Here is a 25,672-nt window from a genome sequence, read left to right on the forward strand (position 1 = left end):
TCCACTGAACAGAAACATACAGGTTCTAACAGGTCACACACACACACACTTGCATGCATTCACACTCACACACACACTTGCGCACACACACACAATGTAAGTCTGATGACAGAAAAGAATGCGAACACAAACTTGATGATCTCAGCTCCATTACGACACACACACACACACACACACATACACACACACACACACACATACATACACACACACACACACACATACACACACACACACACACACATACATACACACACACACACACACACCCTGGAGGCTGCTTAAGTGTTGAGGAATGATAAAATGATGCATTTTTCCAATCATAATGCTGCAGGTTCTGCTGCTGATGATAAAGAACAGATTCATTATTTACACACACACACTCCACTGTAATAAAGACTATGCTGAAGGTTCAGTTGGTGTGTTCTGTCTTCCCAGTGTGACGTCTCATATAATAAAAGAACTGGTGTAAATGATCACATGGTTTTGGGGTCGATTTCTGTCTCTGTATCTCTTCTGAATGTTCTGAAGCTCCTGGAACCCTCAAACACTCCTGGATCCTGACCTGGAGGAACCACCACACAGATCCTCACATCACACAGTCATCATACATGATCTGACCACATCACCTTCAGACCAGTTTCCTCAGAGCAGTTCCATCAGACCAGGTTCTTCTGGTGCTCCTCCATTCTCTCTACTGTCTTTAAATGCTCACCAGATTCAATCTGAATTTTGTGGACATGGATTTTGTGGCCCCTTGTCAACCTTACAGGACTTTCTGTGGCCCCTCATCGAACTCATGTGGTTTCTGTGGCCCTTTATCGATCTCACATAGGTTTCAGTGGGCCCTCATAAACCTTACATAACTTTCTGTGGCCCCTAATCAACCTTACATAACTTTCTGTGGCCCCTAATTGACCTCATATGACTTTCTGCAGCCCCACTTCAACCTTACATGACTTTCTGTGGCCCCTCATAGACCCTACATGACTTTCTGTGGCCCCTTATTGACCTCATGTGATTGCTGTGGCCCCTCTTTGACATCACATGACTTTCTGTGGCCCCTCATCAACCTTACATGGCTTTTTGTGGCCCCTTGTCAACCTTAAATAGTTTCTGTGGCCCCTCATTGATCTCACATGGCTTTTTGTGGCCCCTTATCAACCTCACATGGTCCACCATTGACCTCATATGGCTTTCTGAGACAAAAATCAGTACAAACAGGTTTTGCCCAATAAATGTGCACAGATTTCTACAGTCACACTCCAAAATCCTGTGTTTAGCTCTCCCAGAACTGCAGTGGTTAAGCATCGCTCGTGGTTCTGAACCTCCTGGTCCGACGGACACTGCAGTTCTGGTGTGTTGTCCCGTCATTTAAGTCCCGTCACCTGAACTCAGGGCTAAAGGTGTAAATCTGGAGGAGCGAGGAGAGGACCTGAGAGAGGACCTGAGAGAGGACCTGAGAGAGGACCTGAGCTCTCTCACTGTCTCTCTCTCTGTCTGAGCAGGTTTATGACGCTTCATTAGATGCTGAAGGATGTTTATGTGCAGGAGGGGGGCGGTTGTGAGGGTGCTGGAGGAACTTCGGGGTGTTTATGGGGTTTAATCGAAGCTCTGAGGAGACTTTCCCTCCAGCGCAGCGTTACTGTGGTTTTATTACGGTTGGGGATGGAGGGGGGTCGACAGAGATCGTCCTGCATCCTGTTGGGCTCGAGGGCGTGTTCAGACCTGCAGATCTGTGTGAGTGTGAAGCTTCAGTGATGTCGGAGCGTCTGGTGCTGAGAATAACACACCGCATGGTCGAAAGTATTCGGACGCCTGACCGTGAGCTTGTCAGACAAACGGTACTGAAATGGACCGACAGCACCGGTTCTGAGAAGCTGGGAAGACTGGGAACGGGAAGAGTGTGGGAATTTGTGCACAGCATTTGTATGACCTGGCTCTGATGTTGGTGTTCCGGTTCATCCCAGAGCTGTTGAGTGGGGCTGAAGTCAGGGCTCTGTGCAGGACACTAAAGCTTCAGGAAAGGGCCTTCCCTAAACTGTTGCTGCAAATCCGGAAGCATGTTGTTACCTTTATATAAACGATTTATGCCCTGTTAGTGACTGTCGTGGGTTAAACACATTAATTCACTAATTAAAAGAGGCGTCCGGATACTTTTGACCACACACTGATCCAGAACAGAAGCGAGTGTTTATTTGGAGTGTTGCTGATGGACGGAAGCTCCTCAGATGTTCCGATTGTTCCAGAACACTGAGTGCTCTTGTACAGGCGCTGGCTGGAGGTTTCGGAAAGCCGAGAGTGAGTCACGACCGACACAAAGAACCGATTCACACGGACACAAACACAAATTCAAACAAACAGAATGAAATGTCAGAGTGTGATGATATTCCATCAGCCCACATCTCACACACATCTGTATAACATCTGAACAATAATGCAGCTCATTACGGGGTGGACGGAGGGGGATCCAATGTTCCGAATACGGAATAAATGCTGATGGGCATTTAAATGAGAAACCACAAACCTCAAGTCTCTAAACTCTGAACAAATTCTCTGTCGTAATATGTCATTTCTCAGGTGGTGCAGCGGGAAAACACACGATCACACCAGTACTGACATCACAGGTTTGTGAGTTTAAATCTCAGCTCTGCTACCGACCGGCCGGGCGCCTATACAGACAGTAACTGGCTCATCTTAGGGAGGGAGGGACGAAGGGGACTCCTCATAACTGCTGCAGTTATGATGGCTGATCGATGGTAGAGAATGTTGAGGACATAGATGACGTAAAGGACATGTAGGACGCAAAGGACATAGAGGATATAGAAAACTGAGTGGATGTATAGGACACAGTGTGTGTGAGGAGTGCGAGGATATAGAGGACATAAAAGACACAGAGGACATATAGGACGTAGAGGACATAAGAACACAAGGACGTAAAGAACTTAGAGGACATAGAGGATGTAAAGAACCTACTGGAGTGGATATAGAGAAATTTGAGGATGTAGAGGACAAAGAGGAGGTAGAGAACATTGTGGACATATAGTGGACTTAGAGGACGTAGAGTACTTAGAGGATGTAGTGGACATACAGGATGTAAAGAATGTAGTGGACAGTGAAGATAAAGTGGACTTAGAGATTGTAGTGGACATAAATAACATAGAGGACATATTGAAAATAGTGGACATAGAGAATGTAGAGAACGCAGTAGACTTAGAGGAGGTAGAGGACATTGTGGACATAATGGACCTAGTGAAAATAGAGGATGTAAAGAATGTAGTGGACACAAAGGTTATAGGGGACTTTGAGGACTTTGAGGACATAGAGGACATACAGAACACAGTAGACGTAGAGAACGTAGACGACGTAGTGGACGTAGTCTGTGAGGCCAGTAGAGCTCAGACTCGATCACCTGTAGTGCTGAATCCTCTCGTTCCTCTGGTCCGTCGTCGTGCTCTGTTTGATCTTTATGAGACAGACGGCTGATAAAAACCGTCAGACGTTGTTAGGAAACGTTTCTGCCCAGACACGACCCAGTTCTGCTTCTGTAACACTCACAGCGAGGCAGGAGGAGTTCCGATTCTGCTCCTGATCCTGCTGAAACTAAAACATTCTGATGTTTAACCTTCATGTACCTGGTTTAACCTTTTACCTCTGGGTACAAAACACACAGGACCAAGAGTGTGGACTCATGCCAGGGTGTGACCCATGACCACATGTCCACATGATTTCTGCCTCTTGGTTATTTAATTAACCAGCTAGTAAGCCGAATTAACTCATTTACCAAACCAGGTGTGATTTCAGCAGTAATTTAAGGTTTCTACAGGAACATCATCTCACGATCTGAGGAACGTTCAGACCATCTGTAGATGTTCTCACCACACTGAAAGCCATTGTCTTTAAATCAGGAACCGTTTTGGAGCTAAAGTGTATCCAAGGGCTCAGCAACCACTCTTCCAGGCAGTCACATAAGATCTCAGAAAGACATAAGAGAAAAAAAAAACATGCGAACAGAGGAACAGAACGAGTTTTATTTGTAGTTAAAGTCATTCCACCAAGGATGCTGCAGGTTACCAGGTTTAGGGGGTGATTACTTTTTCTCTGGGGTGATATAGGTGTTGCACAGCCTTGTGTGGGATGAGTTTGAAGTTTTTTTAAGCTCAGCCTGGATAAAATGTAAATGTAGGAGAAGCTGATGTGCACATTTTGTGAGGTGAGAGGAAACCAAAGGAGTCTGCAGAGGAGGATCGAACCCGGGTCTCTAGGGTCCATGCATCAGTGCGACACACACAGCAAGGTGCGCAGAAAGGTGCGTGTTACCGGAGCGCATTACAGAGGTGCATGAGTGCTGCGCAGGAATTTGGAAACGTCCCAGCCGGTGCCGATCATGAGGTGAGAGATGGGGGGAGCAGGGGGCAGATAGGAGGTGGGAGGGGCAAATACCGGGGCAGAACGCGCGCGCTGGGGATTGAAATGTGCGCGAGCTACTATAATCAGCATCACTGCAGGCGGCTCGGACCGGGACGCGCGCGACACCGACAGCGAGGATCAAAGCGTTTAGAGAAGCGCCGCTCAGGTGGAACCGGCATGCACACCTGAGGGAAGCCCCGCCCCCTCCTTTCAGGATCTGAAGCTGTTTTGGGGAGGAATGGATCCCTGATCGATCTACTGTGATCTCAGTGAACATGACGGGGATCAGGGTCGCGTGCTTGCTGCTACTGAGCGCGTGCGTGTGGAACCGCGCACCTGGGTCAGGTAAGTGCACACACACACACACACTCACACACACACACACACACACACACACACACACTGTGTGCCAAATATAATAGAAGAGTGGGTGCTGCACAACATCGGTCCTGGGGATATGGGTTTGATCCTCGTCTTCTGTCACTTCTCTCTGAGAAGTTTTACATGTTCTCTCCCTTCTCCACCTCTCAGAAACAGGCAGAAGGTGGATTGGCTCTAGCTGTGAGTGTGAGTGAGTGAATGTGTGTGTGTGTGAGTGTGTGTGTGTGTGTGTGTGATGCCCTGCTGTAAAGTACTAATCTGTCTAGAGTGTATTCCTGTCTTACACCCAGTGTTTTTGGGGTGCCACTGGACCCACCGTGGCCCTGACCAGGGTGCCAATAGACACCAGGGTTTCAGGCCCTCTCAGGCAGTCTGGATGGTGGTGTAGAAGGTGTGACGGTGTGTGTGAAGAGTTCTGGTACTGACTGTAGATCAGATAAACCGACTCACGTGATCTGATCTGCACCACTGAGGAGAGAGAAACCGTGATGATATCAGTGTAAAACACACACACACACACACACACACACACACACTACTTTCTAGAAGCTTTAATTCTCATGACTGCATTTCTGTCTTTGTACTGTGGAAAAAAAAAAATCCATGTGGGCACAAGGAGAACATGCAAAACCTCACACAGAAAGGAATCAAACCCGGGCCATCTAGCTGTAAGGCGACAGTGCCACCCTCTGTGCCACCATGCCGCACCCTTAAAAAAAACATGCTGTGTTGTGATGGGCAGTTACAAACCACCTCAAACATTTAACATTTTGCCATGAAACTCGATACCCTGATGTTCTTTGGAAACACATGAGTTTGTTACAAAGCTGTGTGATGTTCGCACTAGCTGTCTCCGCTCCACTGGTAATATAAATATCAGTGGTTAGCAGTAGAATAAAATGACACCACTGTTTAAATAATAATTGTTATTTTATTTTCTCAGTGTGGAACTGCTGTGAGGGCGACGTTCTGCTCCTGCTGGACTCCTCCGGAAGCGAGTTCTCCCGCATGCTCCACTTCCTGTCAGACCTGCTCCGCCCCTTCCAGCTGGGGCGCGGCCAGGTGCGCTTGGCGCTGGTCCAGGTGCACACAGATCCCACCCTGGAGTTCGATTTAGACGCGCACAGCTCTCAGAGCGCCTTCCAGGAGGCCCTGCTTCGGACGTGGAAGCTCGGCGGGAAAACCAACACGGAGGCGGCGCTGCTGCTGGCGCACAGGTTGCTACGCCAACCGGCGGGGCAGAAAGCTCCTCCCAGGGTGGTGCTGTGGCTCACGGACGGGGTGGAGCCGGGGAATGTGGACGGGCCGATAGCGGCCCTGCGTGAGGAGGGCGTGTCCGTGCTGGCGGTGTCGACGGGACACGATAATTACCTGCTGCTGAGCAGAGCTGTGACTCCACCCATCGAAGATCACCTGCACTTCGTGGACATCGAGGACATCAGCATCATCACTGAGGACCTGAGGGACGCCATCATAGGTGAGGCCTGGAGACACTGGCAGGGGATACGGAGGGGGCATGTGATGATCGGTAATCAGGAATTGGAAATGACTAAATTGGGAGATAAAGGGGGAAGAAAATGTCTGTGGTCATGTCTCATATCACCTGAAGCAATCAGCCTGTTTACACTTTAAGGTTGGGGGGGCAGCTAGGGGCTTGTGTCATGTTTTGGACTGCAGGCAGGCCAGTCTAGCACTTGCATGTTGCCTCAAAATGTAAACACACCCCTCAGTATTGGTTCTGCCATCACAGATTTGTCTATGTTGTCTGTGTTTTGACATTAGCATGTTCTGATGAGGTTTATTTCTAATATGATTCTTTTCCTGGTGTCCATCATGCAGAGCTGATCCGAGCTGACCGCCTCCTGGTGCAGGACGTGACCTCCCATAGTGCTGTGCTGCAGTGGCGACCGGTTCTGTCCGGTGAGGCGAGGTACTACGAGCTGCAGTATGGTGAAACGGAGCGGAACTTCAGGACCGACCAAACCCTGACGCTGCCGTCTGATCACAGCTGGACCCAACTGACCGACCTGCAGCCTGATACACCGTACAGAGCCAGACTCACCACACACACCCCGTCGGGACCATCCAGAACCCACAGTACCAGCTTCAGAACCCTGCCAACAGGTCTGGGTCAGTATAGAGTTCAGTACCAGCATCAGAACCCTGAGAACCAGCTGGTTTGGGTCCAGCGTTGGAGGTGAGAAGCTCCCACCATCACAGTAATGTTTCTATCTTCTCTTCTCTTGTGTAGATGTTTTGGGTCCAGAGACGGTCACGGTCTCAGAGTCCACGCCCGACCGGCTGCGTGTGAGTTGGGTTCCTGTGCGTTCGGGTCAGGTGGAGCGGTACTGGGTGGAGTTTGGGGCGATTCCACATGGTGTGGTTCGCTCCGTTACGGTCTCAGGGTCGGAGAGGAGTGCGGTGCTCACCCAGCTCCAGCCCGGCACACACTACCTCATCACCATCACTGCCGTTCACTCCTCCGGCCAGCAGGGGGCCATCTCAGTCAGAGCCTGCACCCAGGAGGGCGAGGAAGGTTTGTTTACACCGGACACACCCATGATTCAATTTTTTTCAAGCATCCTTGGTTCACAACGTGAGAGTCGGTATTAAACTAAATATGCTTATTGATTTAATCTAATAGTCCGGGACTGATATTCACTGTATCCTGGTCAGGGTCTCACTGGGTCCAAAACACTGGGCGTACAACCCAGAGCAGGGCTTCAACCGTCCCTCCCCTGCCTCAGACTTAGCCAATTACGTCTGTGTGGGTGTGTGGCCGTTCGATAGCACAGATAGCGTAATAGCTGCTTTTTGTTTGCATTGTGAGCATGTGTTTGGGATTGTTTGTAATTTTAGCCCAGTGGTAGCTTAACTATTATGGTAATGGAGTGTTAATTGGAAGGTTGCTGGTTCAAGCTCCACTGTTGGTACCTAAGAGATGTATGTTATGTTGCCACTAGCTTTAATAACGATGTAATTATCCCACCGTGTTTAGATGTTACTTGGTTATAAACACCGGTACACCAGTAACCAGTGAACATGTTTGTGTTGTTAGCTTTACCTGCTCTACTGGACCTTTACTTGACCCCGGTGGGACTGGACACAGTCAAAGTGGATTGGAGGGGTCAGCAGGATGGGGTGGGGCTTCAAGGTTACTGGGTGAAATGGGAGACGAGAAAACATCCTTCATCCTCATCAATTTCAACATCGGTGCGTTACCTGCCGGCTCAGTCTCTCTCCACAGTACTAACACACCTGAGTCCCGCCAGTAAGGTGTGTGTATCGCCCGTCTACAGGACGGCCCAGGGGGAGGGGCTCTGCTGCACCAGCCCCACATACACAGGTAATCAAGGTGCTCACCTGAGCAGATCTTAAATTAGGGTTCTGGTTATTTTCTGTTATTATTTTGCTCAGGATTTTCGCCATAACAAACACATGTTTCTTTCTTCACCAGCTTCATACTAACAGACGAGATTCCAGCTCCAGAGACAGAAGAACATCGTTTAATCCAGACCTGGAGGAGCAGAAACTCTTCTCACACTACAAGTTCTGTGTTCTGTTGTACAGAATGATTATTACAATATTTATGTGTCGTAATGTTGTGGAATCGACTGAAGTGTGTCTGAAGAACAAGGAGGATGTCTACGTCGTCTTCTCCAGCCACCCAAATAAATCCACTGGATCAAACCAAGTGATCAATTCTGATCAAAACAATCAATCTGAGCTGCAGGTAGAAAAGGTGAAAAGACCTCAGTGAGAACTGAGTGATGCTCCCGGGGGGTAAAAGGAACAGAAAGTCAAAAGTGTGATGAGGAGAAAGCTTCAAATATGTTCAGTTTAATCCCTGCATTCATTTACAGTAATCACACACACACACACACACACACACACACGATAGGTGTAGATGGTGCCGTTTGTGCAGTATCCACCATATAACATTTACACTTGCACATTAAACCTTGCCTTAAAAGTATTTGCCCCCCTCACTAATTTACTGTATTGTCTACATATTTGTTGAGCTACGTTTTCAGATCCTCATATATAAAAATGCTGACAGTTATAGGAATATACATAAGGAATATAGGAATATACATATTTAATAACATATAACTATATGGCAATAACAGATTTTACACTTTTGTGGAGGCTTTTGAAGAGATTTTGAGCCGTCCACATATTTCTTGACCATACACTAATGTAGGATCACATCTCTGGTGTGTTCACGCTTCCATCTAGTGGTGTTCTGGCATTAAATACAAATAAAAATCATTTTAACGAATCTTTTAACATTAACGTGAAATGTAAATTAATACACGAGTAATAAAATGTTTGTGTGACATTAAAATCACATTTTACTGTTTCATTTTACACTGTTTTTGGTTTTCTCAGCGCGATATAGAAAGATTTCAAGGTAAAAATGTAATAAATAAATGAATAAAATTATGAGACTGAATTTGTTCTACATAAACATGTTATAAATATCATTATTAAGTTGAAAAGCAAAGATAAAAGAAAATAAAACGAATTTCAGCTGAATAAACAGAACAAAACTGACTGAAATCGTCTCTAGTGAAGGTGGCTGAGGAGTTTATGTTTGCTGCCCTTTTCCTCACAGTTGGACTCAGTGGCAGCTGACAGGATGCCACCCTCTGTGATGCCAGGCATTGGTGGCATGGTGGTTCACACTTCAGCTTCCAGCCTCACTAAGGTGTTGTTATACCCGAGCAAACCCCCTTATTTACCCTCCACGTTCAAACGTGTGAATGCTTTTGTCAGTGAGATTCAGTAAAATTATTTCCAGTTTCGATTTAATCAAATCCAGATCAAAACCACAAAAATGGATTAAATTCCACATTATTTTGTGCCTCATTAAAAACGTTTTTGTGTGTTGATCTGTAACCGATGATTGACGTCAATACACAGCTAATACCAAATAGCAGAGATGCTAACGATAGCTGTGTAACTGTTGATCTGTATTACAACAATTCTACTTAATTCCTAAACATGTAGAGAAAAGATTTACACTCAGAATGCTAAATTACATTATTATGATACAAAAAAAAACTATTGCGTTCTCACATGGATGTTTATTTTTTATTGTTAAATGCGGTTAACTGTTTGCTAACAGTGCAGGTAGGTGAGTGTGAGTAGAACCAGATTTGGTCTCACAGGTTCATTTTGGGATGTTAAATAGCATTTTAAAGCTTCAAAACATAAATAAATTCCAAAATTACAACTTAGATGTGGCTAAAATGTTAACTGAATTGCTAACTAAACCATGATGGATGACCATTCATTTATTCATTTATTTATTCACTGTTTTTCCACCGCTTAACCCTATTCAGGGTAACTTCTACCATCAGGTTGAGGTATTTCTGTATAGCTTAGACCTCTGTATGAGTTGTGGCTCTATGTAGGAATCCACCACTGCCTGGTGAAAAGAACCTGATGGATTCACATGGGACAGAGAGGGCGGGTGCTAGTCTGCAGTCCTCCATGGCCAGCATGTATGAGGTTGACAATGTGGTTATTGGAATGTAACATGTCTAAATTCTAGTTTTTAAACAATAGTTCTGACCTGAAGAGGGAGCACTTACCAGAAATTGACCGTAAAAAAAAGATATTTATTTAAATAAAACATGTTTTTAAATGAACCGCTTATATGTGTACAGACTTCTTTAACACATTTGTTTTGAATGTTCACATCTCCAATTCCATCATTTATTACGCGTGTGTGTTTCCTCGGTGCTGAGATCACGGCGGTCGCGGAGCGTTTGCTTGTACGAGACGGTGCTGCTCTCCAGCGCCCCCTTCTTCTTCCCATCCGTGCTCACATCCCTGCAGCGCATGTTCGCCACCATTACCTGCATCATTGCTGCGATCCTCTTGCGCAGCTTGCCATGCCCCAGCGCCACCACCAGGGGGCTGAAACCCACGAAGAGAGAGGTGGAGAACTGCGAGATGGTGAGAAGACCCTGCGTGTGGACCCCGCCGTCGTAGTTGTAGTAAGTCACGGCCGCCAGCTGCATCACCCAGCAAATCACAAACAGGGAGACCAGCGCCAGGATCACGTGTCCTGCTTTGCGCTCCGTGTTCACGTGAGAGGTGCCGCCCTCCACCCCCGCGGTTACTGTGCGGATGTGTTTGGAGAGCGTTTGAAGGGTCACCAGGTTGGTGCTCACCATCAGCAGCAGAGGAAGAACCTGCAGCAGAATCGTAGTGATGTGAGATTGAATGACAGCCAATCAAAACCCTTCGTTAGTGCTGTGAGCGGTTGAACGTACCTCGTTGAGGGCGAGCGATGCGGAGGCGAAGGCTGACCCCTGCTCTCTAGACGGGAAATTCCACATGCAGCCGAGCAGCGGGCGCGTGGTGCAGCTGATCACCATCAGCTCGGTGGTGACGTTCCCATACACACGTGTGGTGAAGACCACAGCAGGAAGCGAGAACAGCAGGTTGGCGCCCCACACGACTGCCAGCGCCAACATGACCCGTCGCCGGTCCCTCTGCTGAGCCAGCGGGCCCATGGCCACACGCTTCCGCTTCAGCGTGGTGTAGTGAAACACACTCAGTGTCAGGGTGGCCCAGCAGCCCACGGCACGCCACCACACCCACAGCAGCATGAAGACCCGGCACCAGTTGGTCTCCAGAGAGATGTTCAGTCCCAGATCCGAGATGAAGATGGGTACCGTGCGGAATATCGATGTCAGAAGGTTCGCCAGGGACAGATTGAGCAGGATCATGTCCGAGGGCGGCAGCTGATGGGACGGGTTCTCCAGGGCGCACTGCAACACCTGAGATCAGGGTGAGATCATTGAAAGCTAGAGATCAGACAGAATGATATGGCCAAAAGTATGTGAACTGAAAGTGTCGTCCTCAGAGGAACTAACCCCCACACATACATAATGACAGCCAAAATCGCTAAACATTAGAGAGAAACATCAAGTACCTCCCATTCCTCAAAGCTCCAATATTCTGATATCTTCTCAGCCCTAGTTGATGAACTGTTGTATGAAGCCAACAGTCCTGTACTTACCGTATAGATGACCAGTATATTCCCTAAAAGTCCAGAGAACACCAGGATGCCAAACAGGATGGCGTCCACAGTGAGCACTTCAGACATGGTTCTGTTCCTATTACTCTTTCCACACGATCATATCGCCGTCCTCGTCTCCTCTCGCCATCTCACAGACGTGGCACGGCCTGCAGATCCCTTCCTGATACATCAGCTGGGTTTTTATAGACACGCTGGACCTCAGTCCTCAGTCAGCAGCACCAGTGCTGATCCACACACAAATTCTAGATCATTTAACAGTGGCTAAGCAACCGTAGCCCGGGCCTTAATCCCTGAAGGGTCATGGCTCCCAGAACACCAATGGTTCAAGGTGTATTTAACGTCTGAGATCTTTCTGAGATCAGCTGGTGCTTCAAGCATGTCCTGCATGTTCAAGTTAATGCCGCTTTTATTGTTTCTCCTACATTTCAATCCAAAATGTCTAGACTTAAGGTTCAGGTTGGAATTAACTTCTTATGGTCAATTATAGTAAAATTCGTACAATATTCTTACGTTGACACTAGTTGACACTCAGTGCTATGACAAGATCTGAAGTCCATGTTTGGTCGTGTTTGGTCAGGGTGGATCAACATAGACCTCCATTGTGACACTGGTGCTCTCAGAGCCATGACCCCTTTGGGATGGGTGTCTGGGTTACGGTTGCATACTCACTAATTCTGATGTTAAATTAACCCTAAACTGTGTGTCGGTCAGCACTGGTGCTGCTGACTGGATGTCGGGGTTCAGCGTGTGCGTCAGAAAACACGTCATGAAGTCATGGCCGAAGTGCTTACCACAGACGCCATTGTGTTCGGCTTCCTGGTCTTTTCTGGGATTCTGAGTAAACCTGCTGGTCATTTTCACGGTAAGAGGCATGGTGGCAGAGCTGGTAGCGTGGGTGCTGCACAATCCTGAGCACCTGGGTTTGATCCTTGCCTGCAATCATGTTTCTTCTGCTCCTTTTATGTTCTAAATTGCCTTTAGGTGTACAGCTCCTCCACAAATCTGTGTAACATCCCATGTGTTTAATTGAGAGAGGAATCAGTGCGTACGTCCCCCCGGGTCTGATTAACCTGATTATACACTTTCCAATCATTAGAACCATGCTAACATGCCCGGTTCTGCTCTCTGGGTCAGTGCTTCATGTGTTTGTGTACCTGAAAGCTGCCCGATTGGCACAATCAACCTGAGGACACGAAAGGTAAGTTTTCAAGTAACACTGGTAAAGGTGGACTGTGCAACAATTAACTCCTTTACTCCACCATAATGTTTTCTGCTCACAAATAAAAACAAGACAGACTCCTGTGCTAAATGTCTTTTTATGCACAACGTCTAAAATATGATGTGTGCGACGTCTCCTAAATATTCAGTCCATGTTCATGTGCCATAAAGACCAGGTTTAAACAGGTTTGATGTGGAATGAACTCTAGTAGCCTCCACAGAGCCCTAACCTTAAACCTACTGAACACCTTTGGGATGAATTTGAACGTTGACTGCTAGCCAGACCCTCTCACCCATCATTAGTGCCTGGACCTGGATCGGATGCCCAAATCTGTTCCCATCAGTGTCTGTGAGAAGTTTTGTCCCTTCATTTCCTTACTTTCCAGAATCGTAGACGGTGGGTTAATTGCTTTATTTATTTTTCACTTATTGCTTTGTGCTGGTCAGAGTCACAGTGGGTCCATCGATGCCTGGAAACTCTTGGAGAAAGGCAGGAGAACACCCTGAGCCAGGTGCCAATGGGATCGCTGGGTGTACGTGAGTAAAGTGAGTCCTGTAATTGATTAGCGCCGTGTCCAGTGTATATTCCATGCACCGGACCTTCTGTGACCCTGACCAGGAGACAGCATTTAGTGAAAGTAAATGACTGCAAGGGAGCTTATATTACTCGGTTTATGATGCAATACTAGTCTGCAACTCTAGGTGGCGACAGAAGCAGGTTAATCGCATCTCAGCCAGCAGGGTCTGACTGCTCACTCTCAGAACTCAGCGCTGTAGATCAGATGCGATCACAAATGTTCAAATCCATCGATTTCTGAGGAGATGTGACGGTTTGCTGAATATTTAACAAAGCATTTCTCATCCTTGATGTGGAACTATGACAGAACCAGGCTTCTGTATCTCAGGAGTGGATTGGAGAGGATGTTCTCTGAGAGGTTGGTGAACGCACAGGAATGAGAGGTGCCTATGGAGAAGATCTGAGAAGATCTGAGAGGATGTGAGAGGATGTGAATGGATGTGAATGGTGAACATCGGTGTCATGACGCCATAGGGGGTTAACAGCGATTACAAACAATTTCTGACGTCAACGGGTCGGTTGTCACGCAGGCGTTCTTCAGGACTGGCGTCTGATCAGATGAAGAGGAACATCCCAAAATTATGTAAGCAAAGCAGCATGTGGAATAAAACTGGTGTAAATAATCCTCGTTTAGAATCAGATCAGTTCTGTGTTGTGATTGATAGTCTGACTTTTCTAACATGTTTGGTGCATCATTATTTTCATTATTTTTGGTGACTGCACTATCAGAGGACAGGTGGATTTGATTTCACCCTGATTGCTGTGTTTGTGTTTGCAGTTTGTTTTCGAGCTCTGATGGCGTGTGGCACTGCCCTGTCCGTTCCTCTTCATCGTGGTGTTATCGTACCCTCTGTACCCAGTGCTGACTGCACCACATTCTTGCAGACATTTAACAAGGTACAATAAAAATAAAGAAATGAGGCGCTCTAGCTGCTCACCACTTTTCCTCTTCTGTCTCTTTCCGCTGTTGTGTTGCCTGAAAGGCATGACCCGTGATGCCCGTGGCACGTCAGCGCAGCATACAGAGACGCTCAATAGTTCTTACAGTCAAGTGGCTTTTGGCAGGAACATCAAGTTCAAACAGAAAGAGCAAGAAAATGGAACCATGTGTGCATATCGCATTCTAGACAGGGCTGAAGAGGGGCGACTGTGTTTTCGACAGACTTTATTAAACTTCACCTGTGATAGTAGCACCTGCAGGCAGGTGAAATCACCGGGAGGACACCTAGTCGCCAACCTGCTCTCCAACAGCACTGTGCTGCTCCAGTGGACATACCTGCTGGCCAGAGAGACGCAAGATGGATTAGAACAATTTCTGGAAAATGTCGAGATCCCTTCAGGACCTACAAATCTTCGAGGTGCCGGGGTGGACGGAACATCTCCACCCGGTCTGCCACAGAGCCTGCCACAGGGCCACCAGGAGCCTCAGGGAGGCTTCAGAATGAGCTGCAGGTGGAACGGCAGCTACACGCAGTTCGAATGCGCCAGTGTGCACTTGAGCAGCGGCTGCAGGGACTACTTACTGAGCGAACTCCATGAAAACGTACCCTACCGAATCTGCCTGCAGCCAGCGCTTTGGGACGGGACCCCTGAGTGCGTGGAGTTCAGCCTGTCGCCCACAGGGATGCAGGACATCGTGATCGCGATGATGACGGTGGGTGGAGCTATCTGCGTGATGCTCGTCATCATCTGCCTGCTGGTGGCGTACATCACGGAGAACATCATGAGTCCCGCCGTACATCACGCGCTGGCGGTTCAGCAATCCTGCCGCTCGCACAACACATACCTCTAATTACACCCCAATACAAACCTCCATACACACCTACACACACACACCTCTAGGTACACACCCATACACACCCCTAAACACCTTCATACACTTTAGTTTGCATCTCTGTTCATTAGCATTTAGCTGACACTTTTATCCAAAGTGAATTTAAGCAATGGAACACCTTTCAGGGGCACTCGGAAGTGGTGGGACTTGAACCCGCAGCATTCTGCTTACTAGCTTAGTACTTTAACCGCTGAACTACCACGGCACTGTGGTATTCACCTGTTCACACACACACACACACACACACACACACACACACCTCCAATCATTCATACACACTTCTAGACCTCTAAACCTACACACACACTGCACAACTTCATAACAACACACACACACACACACACAGCCCTCTTACAGCCCACACACTCCATTTCTGTGCACATTATGGTCTGTATCAGCTCCTGATGGAGCGGTGTGTTTTCACTTGAAGCCCACGCGTACAGGACTGTTAGGAGCTGTGAACCTGTTACGGTTCTCTGAATCACACAGCGACGTTACATCCGTGTGTACTTTCTGTAATGTTGTTATTATGTAATATAGATCAGATAGACGCTGTTAGCTTGCGTTCACATCGTTTTTAACACTTTTACATTATTGTTGATCAAAAATTAGGGTTGCCAACTCACTCTCAGCAAACTCCAGGAGATTTCTCTGGCAAGAGCCAAAATGTGTCGCTGGGGGGTTTCTACAGCAATGTGTGGTTGAATTAGTTTGCTTAATCATATGACGTTTCCTCCTAGTGTCACAGCCCAAATGTTTCAACTATGTAAGCAATTTCAGCTTCTAAAGAATATTTTTGTAATTCTGAAGAGACTTGAGCTAACATCAGATTCTCCGGGCAGATCAGAGAAGGTTGGCAACCTTACCTATAATCTGTAATCCATTCAGGCTGTGACCTCTGTGTTCATTTCCTGTCGATGATAATAATAATGGTTGTTTACCTCTGAACTGTGCACACTGAATTAGGATATCTAGATCCGTCAGGTAGATTAATAAGCACGTCATTACATGAAGAAGATCACTGTTACAGAGAGATGGATGCATGTAATGCTGTACTTTGCTGTACTTTGTCTGAATGGATTTGAACATTAGCTCAGACATGCTAACTTTGCTAACAGGGATTAGCCATATGGCTACCAGTTTACCACTGTGCAAACACAATCACACAATAAAAATCCGACCAGCGGCCTTTGGGCCTAAAATACAGAATTAACCCCTGAACAGTTTCCAGGTAACAGGTGACTGTAAGTTAAGAGGAACCGATATGTCAATCACCTGCGCCTCCATCCCCCATTTGCTGGCCATATTTGGCAAGGCAGAAGGACATGATTCTGTAACTGAGCCACGCTGCTGATCTGGTAGCAGTTTGAATAAGGTTTGATTGCCCAGGAGTTGGTAACTTAATGAAAGAACGCTTGACTCGGTTGATCAAACATATTTAGGGTAAGAAGAACATATATATGTGTGTGTGTGTGTGTGTGTGTTAGATTTACAGAAAATGTGCTAAAATGTTAGTGTGGCTAATTGAACGAGAGCTGATGGGAAAATGTTTAGATTTGTCCTGATGCTCCTTGATTCATTTATCGCTGGCACAATTAACACGTTCAGAAAAAGTGTTGGATTAATGATGGCAGAGATTTATAAATCACTTCATGTTTTTATCCTCTGATGGAGCGATGCTGTTTTACATCTATAAGTCTTTACTGTATTGCACACGGTTAGTTACACCACCTTTGTAGTAATAATAATCAACTTAAATGCCTTATTTTCCTTCAAACAGCTGTAAATAATAATAATAATAATAAGATGATGATGAGAATGATGAAGCAATCTAAATACTGTGCTATTTTTCTCTCTGTTATGCCAAACGTGTCTCAATAAATAAAAGCGATATTAAAACTATGATTGTTTTTGTGTGTAAATTTGATAATTAATAGTTTTTATTGAGATGGCGACAGAAATCGTCCATGACGTCACAGCGAGGCGGGTAATTTTACCGCCCATTTGTAGTACGTCAGCATTCTCCTCAGCCGGTCCGCCATTTTGTTCCATTCACCACAATACAGGCAGATCAGCGTCTAGGCTTCTCTCAGTGCGTGTGTTAACTACACGATTTAAATCGACTTTACAGCGTGTTTTATCTGTTAGTGGGGGGCAACTCGTGTTCAAATACAACTCAGCGATATTTTAAAAATAGATTTACATTGGTGTATTGCTGAAATTTGAAGAGAAAGCGCAATAATGCCCAGCCACCCGCTCCGTGTAGCAGTGGTGTGCTCCAGTAACCAGAACCGCAGCATGGAGGCTCACAACATCCTCAGGTAAACACCGAGTAAAGAGGAGAGAAACACCTCAATCAAACCAACTAACCACCGAGAAATCAGCTACAATCTGAAGGAGAAGAACAACCACAGGAAGATCTGAAATCTGCCAGGAAGCAAAACAACAATAATACCAATAATATACTCGTCAAAATCAACATCTCAAAGATTTATTTATTTACCTTTTATTATTTTAGATGGGATTATTTTGACAGAACTAGCCCTGCTGTGTCATGGAAGCGGAAATCATGTCAGATTGTATTTTGTCAGTGTCTGAAATGGCGTCCTGCTCCCCCAGCCCTCCACCTTACACCACACTGAGTACTAATGACTGCTCAGTTCAGTCCACACACTGTCAACAAGGTTCTTCAAGAGTTCTTTAGATGGTAAACAGTTAGAAGTAGAACCATTTCTACTTGAGAGACCATCTGAAAGAATCAGCTGCTTTAAATGGTTCTTTAAAATCCTGAAGGGTGCTGCTGTGTCTCCACACAGTTTAAATTTCATTATTATTTTGAGGTTCTTACAGGAAAACAAGCTGAAGAACCATTTTGAGCCGTGGTTCTGAAATCTGGATCTCAAATTCAAATCCAGTTCTGAGGTTTGAGTGGTAGCTCAGCTGTTGAGGTAATGGATTGGTAACCGGAAGGTTGCTGGTTCAAACCCAACCAATGTAAGGTTACCACTGTTGAGCCTTTAAGTGTCAATTGGCATCTGCTAGACATCTTAAATGGTCAGTGGAAGATCACTACCTATATGGTCACTTTAGGGAGGATGGGAGTTCTGTAGAACCTGGACCTTTATAGCTCTGCTTTAAACACTTTAGCTTTGAAATAGAAATTTATAATAGAATCTTTATTAAGGAGTAATATAAATACAGAACAAACATTTATATGCAGATACAGGTGAGACATTTTCAAAATAAATAAGATATCTGGTTGATCCAGTGAGCACATGTCAGGGTCTAAAATAAACTGTTGAATTCCAGAGATAATTATCAAACTAACATTAGGTACTTACTCAAATTCTTTAAACAGATGGAGTTTTAGGTAATAATAATACAGTAGTTGATGGTAGATCAGGTAAGTTACCATGTTAACCGAAGCATGTTCAAGTCTCTGTTGCTGTATATTAATGCTTTAAAACGTATGCTTTTCAGTTGTTGACTATCTCTCCATGTCTCTGCAGCAAGCGCGGTTTTGATGTGCGATCGTTCGGCACCGGGACCCACGTGAAACTCCCCGGACCCGCTCCAGACAAGCCGAACGTGTATGATTTTAAAACCACTTATGAACAGATGTACAGCGACCTGGTCCGAAAAGACAAGGACTTGTATCCCTAGCACACACACACACACACACACTCGCACAGAACGTACCATCCTAACCACTCTATTACAAATACACACAGGGAACACACATGGTACCTCTTTAATTTATTTTACTTATTTATTTTTTATGGAGGGAGGGAGTGAGTGAGTGGGAGATGTGTGTTTGACTAAAGCTGCATAACGATGATTAACACTGGAATAGTTTGCATGACGATCAGTATTTAGTCCTCCCGCTGCACTTGAGTGTTTTACTGACTTTCACTGATCATAAGAACATTCACACTCACATTCACAACATTCCTGAGGTTTTGCTAAAAGTGCATGGGTCAAAAAAAATGAGGGGTTTCATAACAGGGCCTGGTGTCCAGCATGGTTTGGTTCACGTTTTGGGCATTTCGCGGACACCTTTATCCAAAGCGACTTACAGTACTGTGACCGTATACTGTCCAATCAATTGAGGGTTAAGGGCCTTGCTCAAGTGACAACCTGGCAGTAGTAGGGCTTGAACCAGCAACCTTTTGATTACTAGTCCAGTACCTTAGCCTACCACTAGGCTACAACTGCCCTTGTTTGATTTCCTTGCTCCAGTTTGTGATTGATTCATGTTCAGTAGATTTTTCCAGATTTAAATGGGTGTAATAAATGTGCCTTTGATTATTAGCTCTAGTTGTATTGAAGCTTGGGGGTGAAATTAAATATATATTTACTTACGTATGTATATACACCGATAAGCCATGATATTAAAACAGTCCACCTTCTGCATGTTTTGTGGAGCTGGGGGGGGGGGGGGGGGGGGGACCCGTTCAGACTAAAGACGGTGAATGGAGGCGGTGAATGGAGGCGTGGTTTAAACCCAGATCCTTGGTGTTGTGCAGCCGCATGCATGAAGATTGATCAAAAGAATGTGGATCCCTGACTGAGAGCTTGTTCTGGATCATGTTCCAGTATCACTGGTTGTTATTGGCGTCCACTCTTGGAAAGGCCTTCATGAGATTCCTGTCACACAGGCAGCACAGTGGCACAGCTGATTGAGTGGGTGCTGCACAGCAACGTGATCCTGGGGACCTGGGTTCAATCCTGGCCTTTAATCACTACTTATGAGGCGTTTTGACATGTTCTCCCCATGTCTAGTGGAAGGTGGAACTCACCTTCACCCTGATCAGGATAAAGTGATCAGTAAAAACTAATATAATTGTCTAAAAATATAGTAAACCCACCCCATGTGGATACATTTTCATAAGATAAGATGAATTTCTGCTAATTCTACTGCACAATGTGAGTTTATTTGCTAAATTGACCAATATTAAATGCGCTGAATCTTCACCACACCACCTTTGTTTAAATTTTTAATACCTCTAATGTTTTAAAGTCAGTAAATTAGCAGTAATCATGCAGAAGTTTGAGACCGTTTGATTTAGGGCGTCCAAACTTTTGCACAAACGTGTGTTTAAGCATGTCTATGCGTTTCTTCCATTATTTTTATATCACAATAAGTGCAACAGGGTGGCATGATGGTGCAACTGGTAAAAGTGGGTGTTGGACAGAAGTATAGCTCTGATGACTTGGGTTCTGTCCTTGCCTGAGGAGCCTCTTCACTTCCCACTCTTGTGCAGAAGGTGAATTGGCAAATTGAAATTGCTGTGTGGGAGTTTGATTCCCTGTCATGAATTTGCCCAGTACAGGTCACATTCCAGACTTGTTATTTATTTATTTTGTTCATATTAAGTGCCCTTGAATCCTAAAACCTATTGAAGTTTTTACTGATCATCTTTATCTGTTTGATATTTGCTCATTCAGAGCAGGTACCCAATGATCCACAGCAGTGCTCAGTAGGGGGTCTGTTCAGTGCCCAATGCATTGTTCATACCTGCACTATAAACTATAAAATATGACCTCTGTTTACATTATACGTGTATTTATGTGCAGTGTTGGAGAACAGTCGGTGTCACTGCTTTGTTTGATCTCAAGTCCTGTAAAAACAAAACTGATGCAGGCTTGATATAAAATTTTTGTTTTTAACCAGTAGGTGGCGCACAAGCGTCACTTTTATGAGCTTGACTGCGCAGAACAGGGTTTCTTTATGTTAGTCCTGGAGACCTCTGCATAGTTTCACCCTTTCACTGCTCCAGACTCCCCTGATCCAGCTCATGAGCTGATTCTCAACCCCTCCATGAGCTGGATCAGGGTGTTGAGTAGAGGTCAAACATCACCAAAATAATTCATTATAGTTTCTGCATGTTGGTACCTCTGAGTTTATGAAATGATTCTTAAGGTGCCTAAATACAAACATTTTAAAGCTGTGTAATATGTACCGTACAGGACAGTAATTATACCATTTAATCAGAATATCACAATAATTCAGAACTCAATAAATCAGAATCACTGACTGCTGGACAGTAGGAGCCTGGAGCCCAGCACAACCTGGTTCATTTTTTTGATCAATCAATATTGCTATCTTCTGTGTTCAATTAAAGCAATCAAACTCACTGGGTTCTGCTCGTCCAGGTCTTTACTGGTGGTTTAGCACAGAAGTCAGTCATGTTTGTGTTTGTGGGAGCTCCTTTGACATGGATTTCAACACAGACTGGTGTTTATTCAGGCACATGCATATTTTATATGCATGCAATAAGCACTGGGCTAGTAATCTAAAGGTCGCTGGTTCAAGCCCCACGTTTGGGCCCCTGAGTGAGGCCCTTAGCTGTCAGTTTGTATTGTGTTCAGTCATTTTTTAAAACTGTTTAAATTCACAGGTTTTTTTATGTTGGATTCTCTTCTGACGCAACCCTCCTTATTGCAGTCTAGTGGTGAAGGTACTGGACTAGTAACCAAAAGGTCACTGGTTCAAGCCCCACCACTGTCAGGTTGTCACTGTTGGGCTCTTGATCAAGGCCCTTAACCCTCAATTGCTTAGACAAAATGCTGTCACTTTGCATAAAAGCATCTGCTAAATGCTGAAAATGTAAATGTATCCAGGCTTAGGACCTGCACTGAGAGCGCACTGACTAGGGTGTTCAGCCATCCCACCAGACCAACATGCCTGACTGGTTGATAGTACCACTGAGTTTTGTACCCAGATCTCAGTTGTAGTTGGATAGCGTTGGATTTTCTTTGCAGTATTTCCAGTGAAATATTAATCCTAACCCTTTAACGATTGCTCATCTGATAATGTGATCATCATCCTGAGCACATCTCACACGTGTACCACCTGTGTTCCACCACATGTTCCACCATAGATGGATACTTTATTGATCCCGAAGGAAATTAATCACGCCAACCGAGCCTCAACCTGATCGTTCTGAATAAATCCTCTGAGTTTTTGAGTTATGTCTGGATCCATGCTTGTGTTTGAGTCTCCATCACCTTGCTCATCGTTTCCTTGACCCGACTGCATCTCAGATACACACAGAACGGGATCCTGCACATGCTGGAGAGGAACAAGCGCATCAAAGCAAGGCCAGAGCGCTTCCAAAATTGTAAAGACCAGTTCGACCTGGTCATCACCTGTGAGGAGAGAGTGTACGACCAGGTCCTGGAGGGTGAGACGTGTTCCTACGGTCTGAAGTCTGAGTGACCGTCATGTGACCTGTAGCTGATCATGTGTGATGTTTCTGCTCCTCCTCAGACCTGAACTCTCGTGAGCAGGAGACGCTGCAGCCGGTGCACGTCATCAACGTGGACATCCAGGACAACCACGAAGAGGCCACGCTCGGAGCCTTCCTCATCTGTGAACTGTGCCAGTGTGTAAGTGTAACACCGCTGTGGTCACTGCATGCTCATGAGTGTTATCACCACACACACTCTCTCTTATACTGGCCATTATACTAGACACACCTGTACCCCTGCATCATGGTGCACCACGTCACAAGTCATCTCACCCTGCTTCCTGGGTGGCACAGTGGCCTCACAGCAAGAAGGTCCTGGGTTCGATAACCAAAATGTATTTGTGTAGCACTTTTAACAGTAGACATCGTCTCAAAGCAGCTTTACAGCATCCAGCAGCAGACCTAATCCTAATCAAAACATAAGAGCTTAAACACCGCTGAAAGAAACACAGCACAGACCAGCAGGTTGTTTGTTACCTGGATTAGAATATAACACAATAAACCAGCTTAGAGAGCTTGGTGCATGTTTGCAGAGGTCCTTTCTGTGTGGAGTTTGCATGTTCTCCCTGTTTCCTCCCACGGTACAAAGACGTGCAAGTGAGGTGAATTACATTTACGGCATTTAGAGTACTGTGACGGTATATTATCTAAGCAATTAAGGATTAAGGGCCTTGCTCAAGGGCCCAACAGTGGCAACCTGGCAGTGGTGGGGCTTGAACCAGTGACCTTTCGATTACTAGTCCAGTACCTTAACCACTAGGCTACAGCTGCCTCAATTTGAACTGGAGATACTGAATAGTTCATGAGTGTGTTTGATATTTAACCTGAACTGATGAATCTGGTGTGAGCAGTAACGACCCGTCCTGTCATGATGGAACCAGAGTGTAAAACATCACGTTATAATCATCATAAATAAATAAATAAATATTCTGTTTGCATGAGTGGTTCAGAACGCGTATGGAATCAGGCTGCATTCACAGCTAAGGAGCTCGGGTGTTCCTAATAAAATGGCCAGTGAGTGTAGATAGGTGTGTTTTTGTGCTGCTTGGTCTGACTCTCTCTCTCTCCCTCTCTCTCTCTCTCTCTCTCCTCCCTCCCTCCCTCTCTCTCTCTCCTCTCCTCTCCCTCTCCTCTCTCTCTCTCTCCCTCTCTCTCTCTCCCTCTCTCTCTCTCTCTCTCTCTCTCTCCCTCTCTCTCCCTCCCTCCCTCTCTCTCTCTCTCTCCCTCTCTCTCTCTCCCTCTCTCTCTCTCTCTCTCTCTCTCTCTCCCTCCCTCCCTCTCTCTCTCTCTCTCTCTCTCTCTCTCTCTCTCTCTCTCTCTCTCTCTCTCTCTCTCAGATTCAGCACACTGATGATATGGAGAACGACATCGATGAGCTCCTGCAGGAGTTCGAGGAGAAAAGCAACCGCTCGTTCCTCCATACGGTCTGCTTCTACTGATCACACACACACACACACACACACACACACACACACACACACACACACACACACACACAAGTCTTTCAGGCTTGTTACGAGACCCAGCTGGACTGGTAACGCTGACATCATTCTGATCTCAATCGCTGCTGCACACAGGGTTCACATTAATCTCTCTCTCTCTCTCACACACACACACCCCTGTTTCACCGGTCACACACACACACACACACACACACACACATTTTACCCTAAATCATGGAGCACCCTGCCCTGGTTTCTTCCACACACTGCCTCATCATTTACACTTCCCTGTGTTATTTCACTCGGTCATCCTGAAAGAAACTAGTCTGGATCCTGTTTTCCTTTTTTATTATTTCTATTATTATTATTATTATTATAAATATGATGATTACTCTTTTTTGGCATAGTTTGGTGTGTGTGGTTTATAGAATATGAGAGAGCGGTGTGAGAATGTGGTCGTGTGTGTGAATGAATGAAACAGTCGATGATTTTACTTGAACAGTACCACAGACGCACCACAGACGCACCGCAGACGCACCGCGGTAACCCTCGGTACCGTTCGTTTTTGTTTTTTATTCTTTATCATTATGTAACCCTGATTTGACCTGGAATCCCTCCACTTCTTCTTTTCTTTATCGTCTCTGTGAACTGTACGCGAGCGTGTGATGGTCGAGTGCCTGAACGTTACTGTAAATACTTTGCTGAAAGAAAAAAATATAAAAATAAATGAATAATAAAATCCTGCAATAAAATGCACCAAATCCACGTTGTTTTCTTTTATTTGCTAAGAGTTCACGACCTGTATGATTCCAGTCTGTGGTTTAGTAAAAATCTTGACCAATCAGATTGTCTGAACTGTCTGTTTGAGGTTAAAGGACTAACCAGGTTTGGGTGCTGCGGCATTCTGTTCCACGGTTTACAAGCAGTTACTCATAAGGGGTGTGAATACTTTACATACAGTATACATGAGAGTTTTGAGTATGACTGAAGGGATTTTGATCTTTTATTCATGCTTCTGTCTTTTATTCACTGTCTGTGTTCTGCCAGACAGGCTACACTGATGTGAAAAAGTATTTGCGCCCCCTCCCAAATGATTTTCAGATCATTAAAGCAGACATATTTGATTCTGCACAAAGAAAACGTAAAACAATGGATAATTTAAGGGACAAAGTTCTCCAACACCTATATGAGTCATTAAATAAGTAATAAGTAATTGCCCCCTGGACTGATCGCTCGGCGTTTATCAGCAGTGGATGGAATCTGAGCTCCTCTCACACAATGACTGGGTCTAAATGTAAAAATAAAGAGATATTAATGTTTATGATTTTTTATTTCTTCCTTGTCGAGGGCTGGATCATGGCTCAGATACACACCTGCACACAGGTGAAACCAAAACGTACAGTGATTGGGTACATGTCAGTAGGGCTAGCCATTTAAAAAAAGTACATGGAACAGTGGTCCCCTGCCAAGGTCAGAAAGCAAACCCAAACGGTCCCC

At 45.5% G+C, this 25,672-nt stretch overlaps 4 protein-coding genes across 5 annotated transcripts; 3 read left to right on the forward strand and 1 right to left on the reverse strand.

Moving 5' to 3' along the window:
- Positions 1-4,630: 4,630 nt before the first annotated feature.
- Positions 4,631-9,178, forward strand: LOC134301862 (von Willebrand factor A domain-containing protein 1-like). 2 transcript variants are annotated; one of them, XM_062986763.1, is made up of 7 exons: positions 4,631-4,755; positions 5,735-6,268; positions 6,631-6,921; positions 7,043-7,327; positions 7,850-8,004; positions 8,091-8,137; positions 8,249-9,178. In XM_062986763.1, the coding sequence occupies exons 1-7, from the start codon at positions 4,686-4,688 to the stop codon at positions 8,364-8,366; spliced, it is 1,500 nt and encodes a 499-aa protein (XP_062842833.1). In that variant the 5' UTR covers positions 4,631-4,685; the 3' UTR covers positions 8,367-9,178. The 2 variants fall into 2 exon arrangements, with proteins under 2 accessions (XP_062842833.1, XP_062842834.1); XM_062986764.1 differs by having other exon boundaries at positions 7,850-8,137; positions 8,249-8,334.
- Positions 9,179-10,405: 1,227 nt separating this feature from the next.
- Positions 10,406-11,917, reverse strand: LOC134301817 (olfactory receptor class A-like protein 4). The gene is made up of 3 exons (XM_062986710.1): positions 11,831-11,917; positions 11,079-11,588; positions 10,406-10,997 (listed from the first exon to the last, which is right to left on the reverse strand). The coding sequence occupies exons 1-3, from the start codon at positions 11,915-11,917 to the stop codon at positions 10,512-10,514; spliced, it is 1,083 nt and encodes a 360-aa protein (XP_062842780.1). The 3' UTR covers positions 10,406-10,511.
- A 2,677-nt stretch (positions 11,918-14,594) lies between these two features.
- On the forward strand, positions 14,595-15,438 carry fndc10 (fibronectin type III domain containing 10). Its single transcript, XM_062986139.1, has one exon. The coding sequence runs from the start codon at positions 14,632-14,634 to the stop codon at positions 15,436-15,438; it is 807 nt and encodes a 268-aa protein (XP_062842209.1). The 5' UTR covers positions 14,595-14,631.
- A 2,088-nt stretch (positions 15,439-17,526) lies between these two features.
- ssu72 (SSU72 homolog, RNA polymerase II CTD phosphatase) lies at positions 17,527-24,936 on the forward strand. Its single transcript, XM_062986835.1, has 5 exons — positions 17,527-17,801; positions 18,990-19,133; positions 22,528-22,667; positions 22,754-22,872; positions 24,071-24,936. The coding sequence occupies exons 1-5, from the start codon at positions 17,722-17,724 to the stop codon at positions 24,170-24,172; spliced, it is 585 nt and encodes a 194-aa protein (XP_062842905.1). The 5' UTR covers positions 17,527-17,721; the 3' UTR covers positions 24,173-24,936.
- Positions 24,937-25,672: the final 736 nt, after the last annotated feature.

Source organism: Trichomycterus rosablanca, chromosome 24, assembly GCF_030014385.1.
Source record: "Trichomycterus rosablanca isolate fTriRos1 chromosome 24, fTriRos1.hap1, whole genome shotgun sequence".
NCBI classification, from domain to species: Eukaryota; Metazoa; Chordata; class Actinopteri; order Siluriformes; family Trichomycteridae; genus Trichomycterus; species Trichomycterus rosablanca.